The following is a 15,751-nucleotide window of genomic DNA, read 5'->3' on the forward strand; positions in this document are numbered from 1 at the left end:
TGCATGCCAATGGGATATCTTTCCACGTGATTTTATTTTATTTCAATCAGATTTGATATATATGAAATTTTTTAAAATTATATATATTCATTCAAAATAGTAATACCAAATAAATTAATATATGCATGCATGTCACACTGTCCATAATTACGTGGCGGTTAGGATTCTTTCAATTTTACAGATTATTTTATCATGATACAGTCGAATTAATTTTATACAGACTGGAAACATCATTTTCATCATGATTTTGGAAGAATTTTACTTCATCTCAATCTTTCGGGCAGTTCGGCAAGATGAGATTAAGTCTTCTTGAACCACCGCTTAATTCTTTTGAAAACATTAATTGTTTTCTTAACAAAAATTAAGAAATTCTCTTTTAGCCTCATTTTTCCCGAAATCTTATTAATACATATATATATATATATTCAGACTTTAAGAAACCTCTACCCTGAATATTAAGTTTCCTTAATTAATATCTATTTATGGATTAAAACAACTGAATATAAACTCTTCAACGCGGATTAAGCTAGATTTAATTATACTTTCATTACTAAACTGCATGCCCCTCATAATTTTGTATTCCTCGACTGATATCTTATTCTCATCATAATATATATTCCAAAGAGCATCATCATAAATTAATTATGTGGTCGATCGGTGATGACTGATGACAATGGTAGCTATATATATAGGTTAATTATTATTTAAAACATATATAAAATAGAATGGAAATTGAAAAGGCTGAGCTGAGCTGTGATGATCTGGTAATTAAGAAAATCACATGGTATATATGGGTAATGGGTGTGGGGATAATTTGAGATGAAGTGAGCTGTAAATTGCAAACTTAGCAATGCAATAGATCGAGACGAGTGCTCAAAAGTTGGTCCCTTTTTCCTTTTCCCAAACTAATTTTATCAGAATTAATTAAGAGGTTTATTTATATATTAATATTTGTAAAATGCATGTGTACCTAATTTTAAGAAAGAAATGAGCCTGGATCAGCCGGATGTTAATTAATTGAGAAATTAATATGGATAAATGGTAGCAAAATAAGAATATATATATATATATATATATATATATATATATGAGTAATGAGGTGAGCTAAGTTGGGTTTGTTATTCGATCGCTAGCTGGCGATCGATGTGTCATCTATCTAGCTATATATAATTATATATCATGTCTGGACTCTCTGGACTCTCTGGACCAGACAGCTGCCAGTATATTAATTAATATATATATATATATAGGATGTAGTGCATGCATGCGTGACTTAATATATATAATTCAATTGTCTGTCATTATCTTGTCTTAATTGTCTCAGGTGATGCAATTAAGTTAAGTTGTGGGAGCAGTACCACACAATTATATATGAGGCTATATATGCTGAGTTGTCTCACATGTGGCAATTATGGAAGATGCGTTGTATCAGATTGAGGATGAGCAGTACGTAGGCCTCTCGAAAACAATCTTGCGTAGATGCTATTATATATGGTCTCGTGTTTCCTATATCCCCTCACATCACATAGAAATAGAACACATATATATATATATATAATGTCTGTGTAGTTGGGCATCGCAGTCGCCAACTCGCCATAGCCATTTCAATAGTAGCTAGCTAGTGCCTTAATTATTATGTGTTGCAAATTAAGTCTATTAATTATATATGCCCATTCCCCCGTTGGATCCTAAGAAAATTCCTCCTCATATTTAACTAGCTAGCAGCCATTCCAACTTTGAAAATAAAAAATATAAATTTACAGTACAAATTCATCCATAATATATGCGTCAGCGTCACTCATTCCATAATCGATCCCACTCAGAAAAATTTTAAAAAGTTTGGCCCGGAAATATAGATTTTAATTGTTTTTTGCGGAAAAATCCAAGAAAATTTGAAAAGTTTGGCCCGGAAATATAGTGTTTGATTTTTGTGGGAAGATTGTGTATATATCCCTGGCAAAAGTGGAAATCCTGTGTGAGGGTGAGGGTGAGGGTGAGGCTACCGGCCTACCGCCTTCCAGCTGACAGCTGTCCACTCCTCAATAATCAATTAATCAATTAATCATATTCATATCATAATATTTTGAAACAACTTCCTTCCAGCTGAGAGCTGAGTCCCAGAGAGAAACCGAAACAATTAATTCATATGATAATATTATTTTTGGTTTTGTTAACAGTTAACACAGATTCCAAAGATGGCAAGACCCTAATTAAGTCCCTAACTAAACCTAAAACTAAGAAACTTGAACATGACAACAAAAGTATTATCTTTGCTAATGATAGATATTTCATATTACCAACACATACCTTATTCAGTAATTCAAGTATAATTTAGTAGTATTAGTTTATTGACCAATATTAACTAGAATTGTACATCACATACCCTACTCACATTATCCTCGTAGATTTTTTTTTTTTTTTATTTTTTTATGCAAACTTTATACTGCCAAATCATGCACAACAAATTGACATCCATCCTCTGTTCAACCGCTACGGTTAAGTATTTCAACAGAGCAGTTTTAGCTTCACGAAGCGCACAAACCATATACAGCAATATTTTCATTATGCATTCCATGCGCTGCATAGAGGGAAAATTGATCTGTTAAAATCTTCACCCAACGCTCCGCCACTATATAAGACAAGTCCTCAGCCTCTTCTTTGATCACCTAAAACCACTTCCTTTTGTGAGAGAGAAAAAAAACAAAAAACAAAAAACAAAAAACAAAAAACAAAAAATGGAGGGGAAGGAGGAAGATGTGAAGCTTGGTGCTAACAAGTTCTCTGAGAGACAGCCAATTGGCACGTCGGCACAAAGCCCAGACAAAGACTACAAGGAACCGCCACCCGCCCCGCTCTTTGAGCCGGGTGAGCTCAAATCATGGTCATTCTACCGTGCCGGCATTGCCGAGTTTGTAGCAACATTTCTCTTCTTGTACATTACAGTTTTGACAGTGATGGGTGTGGTCAAGTCCCCTACCAAGTGCGGGACTGTCGGGATTCAAGGGATTGCATGGGCCTTCGGGGGCATGATCTTCGCCCTCGTCTATTGTACTGCCGGCATCTCTGGTTAGTCAATTTTAATTTGCACTGTTTAATATTGTTTCAAATTGTGATTTTGTTTTTGTTAGATAAATTTTAGCCATTAAAGTAGAAACTTAATTATGTAACACAATTGTGAGGCAGGAAATTAAGTTCTTTTATTTAATTGAATATTCAAATTCAAATTTTAATATTTTATCATGGAAAAAAGGAAAAGGGAAGCAACACTGAAAAAGATTAGATAATTCATAATTTTATTGCCAATCGTTGAGGCCGCCACGATGCCAACATAAAGTTTTTATTTTATTTTTATTTAATTTAATTTAATTTAATTTTGGTGGTTGAAGATGGCCAACACTGTTGAATTAGGCAATTAATTAGCTAGTTAAGTCTTTTTTTGGGTCTTTGCAGCAAAAGCCCAAGATAATTAGACAAATACTCTTTTACCTTTTCAACTTTATTTCCACCTTTTATATATTCACGCTTAATTTTGTCCACAAAAGAATTATATCCGACTCTTAACTCTTAACGCTTAATTTTATCCTCTTTTTTTTTTATTATTTTGAAATATAAAAACCTTCAAATTACTGATCTCCTATATATTTTGGATGGCAGGTGGTCACATCAACCCGGCAGTGACTTTCGGGCTTTTCCTGGCACGCAAACTGTCCCTGACAAGGGCTATCTTTTACATTATAATGCAGTGCCTCGGAGCAATCTGCGGTGCGGGTGTAGTGAAGGGTTTCCAAACAGGACTGTACCAGGCCAATGGAGGTGGTGCCAATGTTGTTGCACCTGGATACACTAAAGGAGATGGCCTCGGTGCTGAGATAGTAGGAACATTTGTCCTTGTTTACACTGTATTTTCTGCTACTGATGCCAAGAGGAATGCCAGAGATTCTCATGTCCCAGTAAGTAGTCATTCCTTGGTGTGCAGTTCAAGCAAATTATATATATTAATTATTTTAGTAATTTTTTTGTATACCTATGGAAATTTGGATATTAACATGTGTGTGTGTGTGTGTGTCTATATATATATATATATATATATATATATGTATCTACTCTATGAAATACACAATCAGTGCTTATAATTAATCTGTTGCAATAACAGATTCTAGCCCCGTTGCCCATTGGGTTTGCGGTGTTTTTGGTGCATTTGGCCACGATTCCCATCACGGGAACCGGCATCAACCCAGCTCGGAGCCTTGGTGCTGCCATCATCTACAACAAGCACCATGCCTGGGAAGACCATGTTAGCCTTTCTTTTCTTTTCTTTTCTTTTCTTTTCTTTTCTTTTATTTTCAACAATTAATTAATTACTTGAGTAGTTTGGTTACATTCACATTAATTCACATTTACATATATTGCTAGCTGCATAAATAATGTGTAAATGAAACCAATTAAGTTACAAAAAAGTTGTAAAAATAAATTGTATGAAATATTTGTTCTTGCATGCGGTGTCTGTATTTTTAGATATTATCCTACAGTCTGTGGCTCTAGCTGTGCATAGAATGAGAATCTAAGGTTATAAAAATTACCGGCCTAGGAGAGTCCCACGTTAACGTTGGTAAAAGACAATACCAATATTAATTAATTGTCCTTGGTGTGTGTGTGTGTGTGTGTATATATATATATATATATATATTGATTTGCCATCAGCCCATGAGGCCATGACCCGTTGGAACGGACAATCCAAACATTGAAACCCAAAATATCTTGTATTATTTTATATTAATTTCTGTAAACAAAATAGTTCTGGACCTGTCGGCACTATACGCCAGTCGCCAGATAAAAGCAAAACAAACATTGTTATGTCTAGATGCACAGTACCTGTACCACAAGTCCACAACACTGATTCTGGTTGCACCAACAAGCTAGCATTTAATTTAATTTTTGTTTTTGTTTTGTTTTGTTTTTAAATAAACTGTAATTTTGAGGGAGTTGTCTCCATCTCTTAATAATTGGAGGAGTGTTTGTCATGTTTTGTGATATTTTTTTTATTTTTTTTGTTGACAGTGGATCTTCTGGGTGGGACCCTTCATCGGTGCTGCACTTGCTGCTCTCTACCACCAGGTGGTGATCAGAGCTATCCCCTTCCATTCCAAATCCTAACTTAAATTAATTCTCCAACCAGAGAAAAATATGTGGCTTCGCTCAATTTCATGTCAATTTCTTTCTAGCTACCAGTTTCTAGTGATTGTTGAACCTTCTTCTCTTCTCTTTTGTTATTATTATTATTATTATTATTATTATTATTATTATTATTATTATGTTGAGTCCAGAACCTCTCTTGTTTATTCCATATAAATTAAGTACTTGTAGTTCTATGTGCATGATGTCAGTGATTCAATTAGAATTAGTATCTATCTTGGCTGCTTCGCTTGCTTTTTTTAATCGTTTGTTTGTTTGTTAATGCGACAGCAAGTTAAAAAAATCAAGGGGGGTAAATTAACAACGTTCTAAATTGTACCTCAAAGAAAAAGGTATATATTATAATGTGGTCAAAGAGAAAGGTAGTTGTATATTCATATTTCATAGTATAAAAAATGTCTAAGGTATTAAAAAAGAACAACGTGCCAAACCGCAAAAATGAGTAAGCCTGTATTTAATTTGTTATCAACAAAACAAAACAAAAAACAAAAGAAGATAAGTTATTCTTTTTTGCATGGATGAAGTTAGAGACTTGGCAAAAATAAATAATATAGCCGTTACCAAACAATTTGCATCATCAAACTTCAAAGGGATAGAAAAACGGAACGGAAGATAGGGGGTAGGTGTGTGTGAATGATAGATGATGATAGATGATGATAGGTGTGGCCGAGATGGAAATGAGAGGAGTGAGGACTAAGGACGGACAGCAAAGCAAAGGATGAATTCATGTGGGGACCTCATGCTCACAGTCACATCTCACATCTCACATCTCACATGGGTTGCTGCTTAATTCTTTCTTTTCTCTCTACCACGCATTTAATATCAACCTTTTTTCTTTTATCACGATCCGGATCCGGGTCCGGGGTCCCCCTCCCCCACCGGAAGGAACCCACAACTTTTGTCCATTAATGTCTTACTTACCGTTTCAATTTCGTGTATTTAAAATTTTACTGCAGCACGATTCCCTGTTGCATTTTAGATTGTGTATCCAAGCCCTTGTCCTCTCTCCACCTCCCAACTCCCAAGTTCAACTTCTGCCTAACATTAGGTGCTAATTTCAGTATATGCGCAAACGTAAACTATGTTAATCTTACTATGCATTAAAAGCTGATTGGTCCGTACTACATACTACAGATTAATATAAATTCGGTTTTGAAATCCAAATTACCAATCATATTGCTTCATTGGAGCATGGTCCATTCACAAATCACAAATTAGATTATGATCACTACCTCAGAGGAAAAAAAAATGACAGCTACACAAGGCATTCCATCATTTACTACTAAATATATGTCAAAGATGGTTGGATGACTATACAAGAACACTGTAGCATATAGGACGCTGCATTTTTTTTTTTTTTTTAAATTTAAACCCATTGAGAACTTCCTAAAATTGCAGCAGGAATTGGTACAGGAGTGAGATTAAAGTAACAGAAGAAGATTAAATACAGCTGACTTACAACATTAGCTTCTAATTTTAGTTGAAATAAATTTAACCTCAGGTCAGGTAAATCTCTTGCTCACTCTTTCCAATGCAAAATCTGGACCCCACATTCAGAACTTACCTTCTGTACAACAACTGATTCAGACCCTTGAGATATTTAAAAAGAAGAAAAAGAAAGAAGAGGAGGTATTGGAGGTCTAAATCTACTTAGTTTGGGCCTTGTCATGCACGGCACGGTGGAGATAACATTACAGCCTCTATCTTGTTAGTACTCACCTATAAATGTGGAAGAATAAAATCAGACATCATAAACAATTCTCTTATGTAAAAACATATAAAAAAAATAGATACGAGAAACAAAAAATACCAATAAACCAGATGCCAGCAATCGCCCTCCAATGCAGAGTCCATCCAACATTGAAACAATTTCTTTTTAATAGTATTTTTTTTTTTTCTTTTTCAAATTAGTTACAAAATAAATTAACTCCACAGCTTGTCACTGTTACCTCAGTAACCTCGGGTTGTATTACCAGGTCTAAGGTCTAGTGATGGGTTCAATTTGATCCTGCGGGACCCAGTATCAGCCACTGATTGGCTGTCATATGGATCCCGCACATTTCCATGGACCATTTTACCAAAATGGGGGCTAAGTATGTCAGATTCAGATATGATTCTCTCACGAAATGCTGCTGGAGAGCATTGTTGAACTCTTATAGAAGGGACATAGCCGTCATTGGCCGAGTAATAGGACGACTGATGGCTTAGGTTGTTGAAAGGAACAGCGCCAGTTCCACCTGTAAGAGGGGTGGAGGCACCCGATGTTGTTCTAGGGCTTGATATAGGAGAAGGTGTCATATACCCGTTATGGGGTGACCTTGACCTCAGCAGTGGGCTTCGGGTCGGTGAGACAGGGCATGATATGTTGTTCCGCAGGTGGATATCACTGCCAAGAAACAAAGATATTTTGTCAAAACAAACAAGTTTTCATTTACTACATGCAATCCCAAAAATTCAAGTGAGAGATAGGAAATTTCTCTACACCTGCATACCGTTGCATATTTTATGTCCAAACTTAGCATGGTAATACTCAGATTTTCAGCTAATGTTATAATTTTTCTTATTGCCAAAAGTAAAACACCAGCTACAGCTGTACTCAAGGAATTTGTAGTGCACCTTATCTGATGAAGTATGAAATTTAGTATGGAACTCGTACAAAGTTAGCATACCTGGAAATGGAAGTAAGTTTGGCGCCTCGTCTTTGTTGAATTGTCCGCCCTTCGGTGCCTAAAGAAGACAGGTGTCTTAAATGACTGCCTCCCTGACCAAAACAAAAGGTACAAAACAACAAGACAATTAAAAACATTTCCTTAACTGATGAAAAAAAAAAACATGTACAATTTAAGAGGCTAATTTCAATTTATTCAACTCAATAGAACATACCTTCGGAACAGGTGCGCTCGGCGCAAGGGCTAGGCGGTCTACCGGAGGATCAGAAAAGGTAGTGGATTTCTCTAGTGGCACAGCAGCTTTGACAAATGGGTGCTGGAGAAGCTCAGCTGCTGTGGGGCGCTTGGCCGGGTCCCGCTGCAAACATTGCCTTATGAAGTCTTTGCCCTCTTCAGAGAGATTGTCTGGTATTGCAGGAAGCTCTTTGCTGTTTCCAATCTTAAACATAGCTGCAATCTGTCCCAAAAATAAAAATAGTAAAAAGAAAATACATAAAATTTGGTAGAAAAAGATCACTAATACTTTTAAAAAGGTAGGTGAACTCCTGTTACTACTCTTAGAGCATCTACATCAGTATAATAAAGAAGAAATTAAAAATTACTGTCAAGCACTCAGTAGAAATTATGTTGATTTAAATTTCTAAAGCTCTACACTCGTGCAATTAACTTTTAATTTCTTTTACTGACCACGTTGCAATTATTATTATGGAAGAGAGAACAAGAACCAATAGAAATAGTTAGAAAGCGATTTCATTAATAGAAAACTCACTAAATTAGAAATTACGCTACATCCCAAAATTACAATAGGAAGCGCCGCGTGTCCTTTAGAAATAAAAATAAAAAATTCCAATGCAGATGCAGATGCTCTTACATCTAAATGAACTCGTGGGTAAAATATTTCCTGATGCTAAATATCAAAGATTTATTGATCTAGTACAATGTTGGGAATTTGTTGAGCATCTGCTGGGAATTTCGTCAAAACATCAATTAGGAAGGCTTGGTCCAAAACAAACTGTTACCAGTGCTATACTGACAGTTGTCTAGATTATGAATTAGTGAGAAAAGACTGATATTGCCAATACTAGCATTTCCCAATACAAAACATCTGATATGGTTATCAGGGGCGGATCTAAAGGTTAGCCAGGGGGTGCTTAGCCACATCCATGATTCAATTTTTTTTAATAATGTATATTGAAATTTAATTAAAGTTTCTTCTTCTTCTTTTTAAATTTTTATTTAGTTTAGGGTCAAAATTTGCCGGAGGTCACTAAACTTTGTACTTTGTCACGAATTGGTCACTCAAGTTTGATTTGTCCCTCCGTAGCCACTGAACTTCATTTGTCCCAATCAAATCACTATGTAACTTTTCCAACCAAAAAACTAATAAAATATAAAGTGATATGGTGATGGCTTAGCATATTCCATTAGTATTTTTGAAAAGTTATAGAGTGACTTGATTGAGACAAATGAAAAGTCAGTGGTTACAGAGGGACAAATCAAACTTGAATGACCAATTCGGGACAAAGAACAAAGTTTAGTGACCTCCGGTGAAATTTACCCTTTAGTTTAGTCCCCCCTCATAAAATGTCAAGCTTGTGCTTGTAGCCTAGTGGTTAGAATTCCACATATTTATATTATTCATTTTACATTACCGCCCCCCATTTAAATTTCTAATTCCGCCCTGGATAGTTATCCAAGATATAATAGGGAAATGACCAAAGCAAATTATATTGTAGATACTGACCCCCTCGTATTGGCTCCACGGTGGCTTTGAGGTGGCCATCTCAAGGACAGTGCATCCTAAGCTCCAAATATCGACAGCAAGATTACAACCACTTGCATTTTTTATAACCTATACAAACCATTAAAAGGACAAAAGAATAAGAGAAAAACAAAGAAGAATAATTGATTAAAAATTCCATTAAAGAAATTAGTAAAATTAAATAGTAGTAATTCAAGTTACATGCTTCCGTGGTCTGCCAGCACCCTTAGAACATCAATTTATTTCACATGCACCTTTTGAGTGGAACTAAGAAAAGTATTTGTGGATATGGTGTCTTTTCTTAGTTCACTAAGGGTGTGGTGTCCGTGGAGCAATCCTCAAATTGTCACCAAATAATTTATGAAATATATTACCTCAGGAGCCATCCAATAGGGGCTACCCTTGAATGAAAAAGGGCATGATTGCCCAGATATCTGGAAATAGTAAGAGTAGAATAAATAAGACATCCAAACTTAATAATGTCAATTAATCTATGAAATGCAGTCATGCTCAATACAAAGAGGCAAATATGGATTCGCCAAACATATCAGTATGTCTTCAGTGTTTTAAAATAAATGGAAACCACAGCATAGATTTCGCTGATTAAGTAATCATATCTCAGTTTCTATCATAGTGACTTACATGTTTAGCCATCCCAAAATCAGCCAGCTTGACACGGCCATTAGGATCTACAAGTATATTTGCACCTTTGATATCCCTGTGAATATAAAAAATGCATCATCAGTAAATCATGCTAGAAAGCATATAAAAAATAAACTCAACAAAGAAAAAACAAGTGAAAAATAGAAAAGTAAGATGTCAGTACCGATGCACTGTGTTTTCTGCATGCAAATAGGCCAAACCCGAAAGGATCTGTTGGGTATAGCTACGAATGGCGGGTTCTCCAAACTGCCCGTATTCTTGTAGAAGCTTATGTATAGAACCACCAGAAACATACTCCAAGTATATATAAAGTTTATCCTCAACCTAACCAGGAAAAGAAAAACATTGATCTGACTATAGAATAACAAAGCTCAAGTTGTCACTGGATGCATATCAAAATTAAAAAAATATTATTACCGTCTCAGATCCATAGTATTGTACTATATTCGGATGACGCAATTTGCTCAAAAGAAATACTTCCTGTCCCAAAGTTTTCAACCAAAATAAATTGTGAGCATTAATTCAGAATTACATAATAATACTTCTACTTTTTAACACAGCATCACTAAGTTAGGTTTATAGTATTAACATTTACCTGGCGCAATTGTTTTTGACTTTCTTTTGACTTAGGATCATCAGAGAAAATGGTCACTTCTTTCATTGCACACATCTCACCACTATCACTGATTTCCACAAAAAAAGAAACAAAAAATGAGAAAAATGGTCATATCAGTACCTCTGCAATCTAGATAGTTATGATTCTCAGTTGCACAAGCAGCATACATTGATATTTATTAAATAATTTGTGGTGTTTGTTGGTGCATTGACAACGACATTGGGATATTGCAGGAAACAGCACCAATTCAATCAGAATCAGAAAATAGATGCAAAAAAACATAATAGACAAATCAAATATATACCTATTAAATCCAACATATACATGGCCAAAGGTGCCCCGACCGAGAAGTTTCCCCTTCTTCCAACGGGAACCAGGGCTAGGAGGGTTCTCAGTTCTCCCAGGGCTCTTGGGTATGGTTAGAGGGCTATTAGCCATAGAATTATTCGGCGAAAATGGTGAACTATTACAAATAGTTATTGGTGGTGGAGGAAGCGGCAACTTATGAGTCTGTTTCTTTGTCTCGTCAAGTCTACTACCATTTGTAGGTGACTCAGGTGTCATGCCCCCAGCCCGTGGATGCAGTGGAGAGACACTGCCACTATGTATCCTACTGCTGGGTCCACTTGTCATTCTTGGACTAGGTAGCGGCGAGCACTCAGGGCTACCCCGGCTAGGTTGTGGCCACAATAACTGACCTAGCATGTCCCCTCCGACCGAATTATGACCGGAAGTTTGACCTGATCCGGGACTAGAGCACTGACCTGACCCAAGGAAGGTCACTTCATGTGCATTATGCTTAACAGCCCAGAAGGCCGAGGTGGGGATCTGATCGGGGCAAATCCTTCGAGGGCTTCTAGAAGGGCTTGACATCAGGCTGTTTGGGGCACTCTCAAGTGTGCTTGCATGTCGGGCATTGTGAGGTCCAGATTGATAGTTGTCTATGGGAATTCCACTTCTAGGTGATGTTGAGAGGTTACGATTTGCAAAAGATATGTTTGCTGGCCTTGGAAGCTCTCTCGTATATTTTTGAGGGATGCCAAGAGGAATGTCTCTATGTACAGTACTATACCCAAAAAAAAAAAATGAAAAGAAAAGCAGATGCTCAATTCATAGAGCTTTTATGTAATACAGTTCAAACAAGTCTAGTACAGTCACAAGAGGACTACATACCAGTGTAAGTATTTTACAACAGTACCAATACTTGAGTACCTTCACTGATTGAGTGCCGGTACATAACTACCTATAGTACAATTCAAAACTCCACAAAGACTGACTTTTAATCATGTCGGTGCTATCTTCTGACTGTTTCTTATTGGAGGTGCTTCAATGAGCCTTGTTGGACATTTCATCAGGGAATTCACCACAGAGTTGTGGGTACTGCCACTAAGAGGTACACCAAGAACAACAACACCAGTAGCAACAATTGGTTTTGTACAATCATACAATGGCAGGTATTTGCAGACAATACCTAATGGTAAGTTGCTGTTCAGCATATCCAGCAGATAGCAAAATTTTCACAGAAAAACCAACCTCTTTACTATAATTTATAACATGAAGCTAAAACAAACAAAAAAGGACCCACCCTTTTTTCCCAAAATAATACAAAAAGACCACTATTTCATTGCATTAATTGAGACATACCTTGCATGGTTCTTTCTAACAGGCCGAGGACCATTCTCAACATCGGTCCCCACAGGGCTGTGGAGCTGGGACCCAACCCCCGGATCATCACTGTCCACCGAACAATTGCTAGAGTTAGATGCTGGAGTAGGAAAATCAGTTCCACAGGCTTCATTTGTCTCGGGCTTCTTTAGAAGACAGTTGGTAGGCATTGGAAGCGGCAACAGAAGCTGAGGTTTTCCACGCTTCTCCAATAATGGCCGTGAAATGCCAACCTCTGATGCAGTTCGAGTCACAGCTGGGCGGTGCGGCAGAGGGAGCGGCTGTGGACGGTCTGAGAAACTTTGGCATCTTGAGACATTCTTCGACGGCGAGGTTGCGCGTGACTCAGCCCTGGATTGAGACCCCTTTGCGGATACTATGTTATTGCCTTTTCTCTTGCTCCCCTTTGATTCAGTGGGACTTTTTTGGTCGCTGGGGCTAATGAAACGGTGCAATGTATCTATGAGATTTTCCTTTGTTCTTTTCTTTGTGTCTTTTGATGAAGATTTGCCCCACCATGGTGGCATCACGTCTTACAACAAATTTAAACTTAGTCAATCAAATGCTGAATCTCTAGTATTCAAACGGCAGTGGAAGATATCAAACTATATCAGCCTCTACATTAGAAAATGGTCCAGAAAAGCAACTACTGATCAAGTTGACTTAGTCGAATAAAGAGCATGCCGAGTACAATTGCCCTTCAAACCTGAAATAAAAGCATGTAGTTGAAGCATAGGTAAACTTTTTATGGTTAGAAAATATGAGTAATAGGATTTTGCATGCAGCTATTTCTTTTTTACTTTCTAAAGATTGGCACTTGTACAAGGAACAGGTTAATCTATGCACAAATTAAAAAGAAAAAAATAATTTGCAAACAAGTCAGAGAACTTTTCGTGAATATTTTAGTGGAATTTGTGGCTTTCATGTTTTATACCCGACCCAGAAACCTCAACAGGTTCAATTCAGAGATGGAAGTAAAAAAATGACAAAATTGATAGTTTTACAATAGCTACCAAATAAAAAATGAATTTTGTCATAAATTACAACACGGAACAGCTCTAACAAAAAGCAATCAATATATGGTCGCCTCTTCCATGACGGTTACATGACAGTAGGCAGTAGATGCCTATATCACAGTAGTTTAACACGTGTTAAATGGGGGTTTAACATGCCGTTACCTAACATGTTTTCTGGTGTTTAATGCAATAGTAAGGGAGCTCATAAAAATAGCAAAGCATCGACAAGAAAACAAAAAGGTGCTAAAGCAATTATGAAAATACCTATGACTATTTAATTTATAACACGAAGAACTTGGACATGCAATCACTGTTAATAGCTGTTAAAAGTTCACACTAAGAGACTCAATTTTTATATTTTAAATTGTACAAAGAAACATGAACAAGCCTGTAGTGGCTGACCGCTTCCTAACCTAAAATGAAAAGGTCAGGCACTATTTATAGCCATTTCCATAAAAAAGAAAAGGAAAAAAAAGGTCAAGTGGATTATGCTTTTCATGGTCACTATCAGAAATTAGTCACCTATAAGAGTGATTTTAATATACTTAAATAGCAAGAAGTCAAGTAACTTGTATAAACATTACTAGATCAATCCATCAAAACCAGGGTGTCTTTTTCAAGTCAATTTTACTTCCTCTAACAGTCGTTGACAGCCTTATCACAGTATACCTAACTTTTATTTTTGTACAACTCATACATAGTATTGTTCCAATATACTTATCATTTTTTGTATTGCTGTGGATGGAACCCCAAAAAATTTCTCACTGGGCAGGATTATAGGTTTATAGCTATTTAAATTAAATTCTTAAAAATAGAAAAAAAAAAAAAAAAAAAAAAGGAACTACACAAACATGCTATAAAGCATATTAAATACTAACATATCTAACTAGATCCGTCATATTCAAATCAACAGTAGATCTAAAGCGACTCCAAGGAAGAACCTTTAGTTGGTCGAACATAAAATCCACCAAGGAAAAATTAGTGATTAAATTTTTCAGAAGAGCAATAACAGTCAAATTGAACTAATTTGAAACGAGAGACTAAGACTAATAGAACTTACCTCTAGATGAAAAGAGAACAGATCAGGTGACTGGTTTCCTTTGAACATACACCAAATCTGTGCAACGGTAAGAAGCTAGGGATTCTTAAAAAAAATTGAACCCTAGAATGTGAGAGAAGTGTCCGTACAGATCCAATGAGCAGTTGGGGGAGGTGGATCTATCTTATCTATGTTATCTATAGAAGAGGCATAGGCAAGGAGACGAGTCTTGACGCAGGGGTTGACGCTAGCAAGCAAGAGAGATTGAAAAGGAGAGAAAGAGAGGAGAAATTGCAAGAGAGAAGGGAAGGGGCCAAGCGGGGTGAGTGTCCTCCTGACTCCTGACCTGAGTGAAGGAGTGCAGATCTTCTGTGACATTTGATAACGAATCTCTCTTGTATTGTATACAAAGATCGATTAGAGATTTAGAGCCTAGAGGGGTAAAGATTTCAACAGTACAGTTCTGGCTTCATACAGGGCACACACTAGAGAATAAAAACAGAGATAGTGCGCTGCATGAAGCTAAAACTACTCTGTTAAATATGACCCCCCCGATGATATTCATAGGCTGGCTGGCTGGCAGTGTGGGTCCCAGATGAGAGAGCACGAGAAAGGATAAGTTCTTGGCCCTGTCTGGACTGGACTGGACTGGACTGGACTGGACTGGACTGTGGAGTGTGTCCGTACGCCATGTACCTTTTTGGTAATTAATCAAGTGATTTTATTTTATTTTATTTTGTTTTTGTACAAATTAATTAAATTAATGATGTTGGAAGTTGTGTTATATTTTTGTACAAGTACAACTTAACTTAATTTGGTGTATCTGGTTAGAAAGGCGTTTTAGATATTTAGATTAGATAATCATTTGCATTTGGTGAGTGTGAGTCTGTGAGACTGTGAGTGTCATTTAATCTTATTCGGGTGCATTCTTAGCCCACCTTCCCTTGTTCCGCGCACGGCCCAACTAACAACTAACTGTCTTATTCGGGTTCATTTTCAAAATATATATAATATGACCCATACTAATTACTATCTATCAAATCTTTAATCCACACTCTTCGGTCCACCATTACCATTTGCCAAGGACCGACCCACTACATTCTAATTCCGATTAGATTACTCGATATC

The 15,751-nt window shown here is 36.6% G+C and overlaps 2 protein-coding genes across 3 annotated transcripts; one reads left to right on the forward strand and one right to left on the reverse strand.

Annotated features, from left to right (window-relative positions):
• The first annotated feature begins 2,659 nt into the window (after positions 1-2,659).
• LOC144558514 (aquaporin PIP1-2) lies at positions 2,660-5,360 on the forward strand. Of its 2 annotated transcripts, none has more exons than XM_078307354.1 (4): positions 2,660-3,066; positions 3,655-3,950; positions 4,154-4,294; positions 5,059-5,360. In XM_078307354.1, the coding sequence occupies exons 1-4, from the start codon at positions 2,736-2,738 to the stop codon at positions 5,152-5,154; spliced, it is 864 nt and encodes a 287-aa protein (XP_078163480.1). In that variant the 5' UTR covers positions 2,660-2,735; the 3' UTR covers positions 5,155-5,360. The 2 variants fall into 2 exon arrangements, with proteins under 2 accessions (XP_078163480.1, XP_078163481.1); XM_078307355.1 differs by having other exon boundaries at positions 2,663-3,066; positions 4,154-4,298; positions 5,059-5,297.
• A 1,257-nt stretch (positions 5,361-6,617) lies between these two features.
• Positions 6,618-14,956, reverse strand: YDA (Protein kinase superfamily protein). Its single transcript, XM_078307353.1, has 13 exons — positions 14,645-14,956; positions 12,548-13,274; positions 11,208-11,969; positions 10,883-10,970; positions 10,705-10,767; positions 10,451-10,611; positions 10,267-10,342; positions 9,999-10,058; positions 9,607-9,714; positions 8,077-8,319; positions 7,863-7,954; positions 7,004-7,579; positions 6,618-6,912 (listed from the first exon to the last, which is right to left on the reverse strand). Exons 2-12 carry the CDS (start codon positions 13,093-13,095, stop codon positions 7,144-7,146), a joined length of 2,637 nt encoding a protein of 878 aa, XP_078163479.1. The 5' UTR covers positions 13,096-13,274; positions 14,645-14,956; the 3' UTR covers positions 6,618-6,912; positions 7,004-7,143.
• Between the last annotated feature and the right edge of the window lie 795 nt (positions 14,957-15,751).

This window comes from Carex rostrata, chromosome 8 (genome assembly GCF_964058835.1).
Source record: "Carex rostrata chromosome 8, lpCarRost1.2, whole genome shotgun sequence".
Taxonomy (NCBI): Eukaryota; Viridiplantae; Streptophyta; class Magnoliopsida; order Poales; family Cyperaceae; genus Carex; species Carex rostrata.

What these genes read in the sequence shown, in the direction of transcription:
- LOC144558514 (XM_078307355.1), top strand. Translation starts at nt 2,736, where the DNA reads ATGGAGGGGAAGGAGGAAGATGTGAAGCTTGGTGCTAACAAGTTCTCT. An exon ending in TTGTACTGCCGGCATCTCTG is followed by an intron (nt 3,067 to 3,654) that starts GTTAGTCAATTT and finishes TTTGGATGGCAG; the next exon opens with GTGGTCACATCAACCCGGCA. An exon ending in CCAGAGATTCTCATGTCCCA is followed by an intron (nt 3,951 to 4,153) that starts GTAAGTAGTCAT and finishes TTGCAATAACAG; the next exon opens with ATTCTAGCCCCGTTGCCCAT.
- YDA (XM_078307353.1), bottom strand. Translation starts at nt 13,095, where the DNA reads ATGCCACCATGGTGGGGCAAATCTTCATCAAAAGACACAAAGAAAAGA. An exon ending in GCAGAAAACACAGTGCATCG is followed by an intron (nt 10,343 to 10,450) that starts GTACTGACATCT and finishes TTATATTCACAG; the next exon opens with GGATATCAAAGGTGCAAATA. An exon ending in AAACTTACTTCCATTTCCAG is followed by an intron (nt 7,580 to 7,862) that starts GTATGCTAACTT and finishes GTTTCTTGGCAG; the next exon opens with TGATATCCACCTGCGGAACA.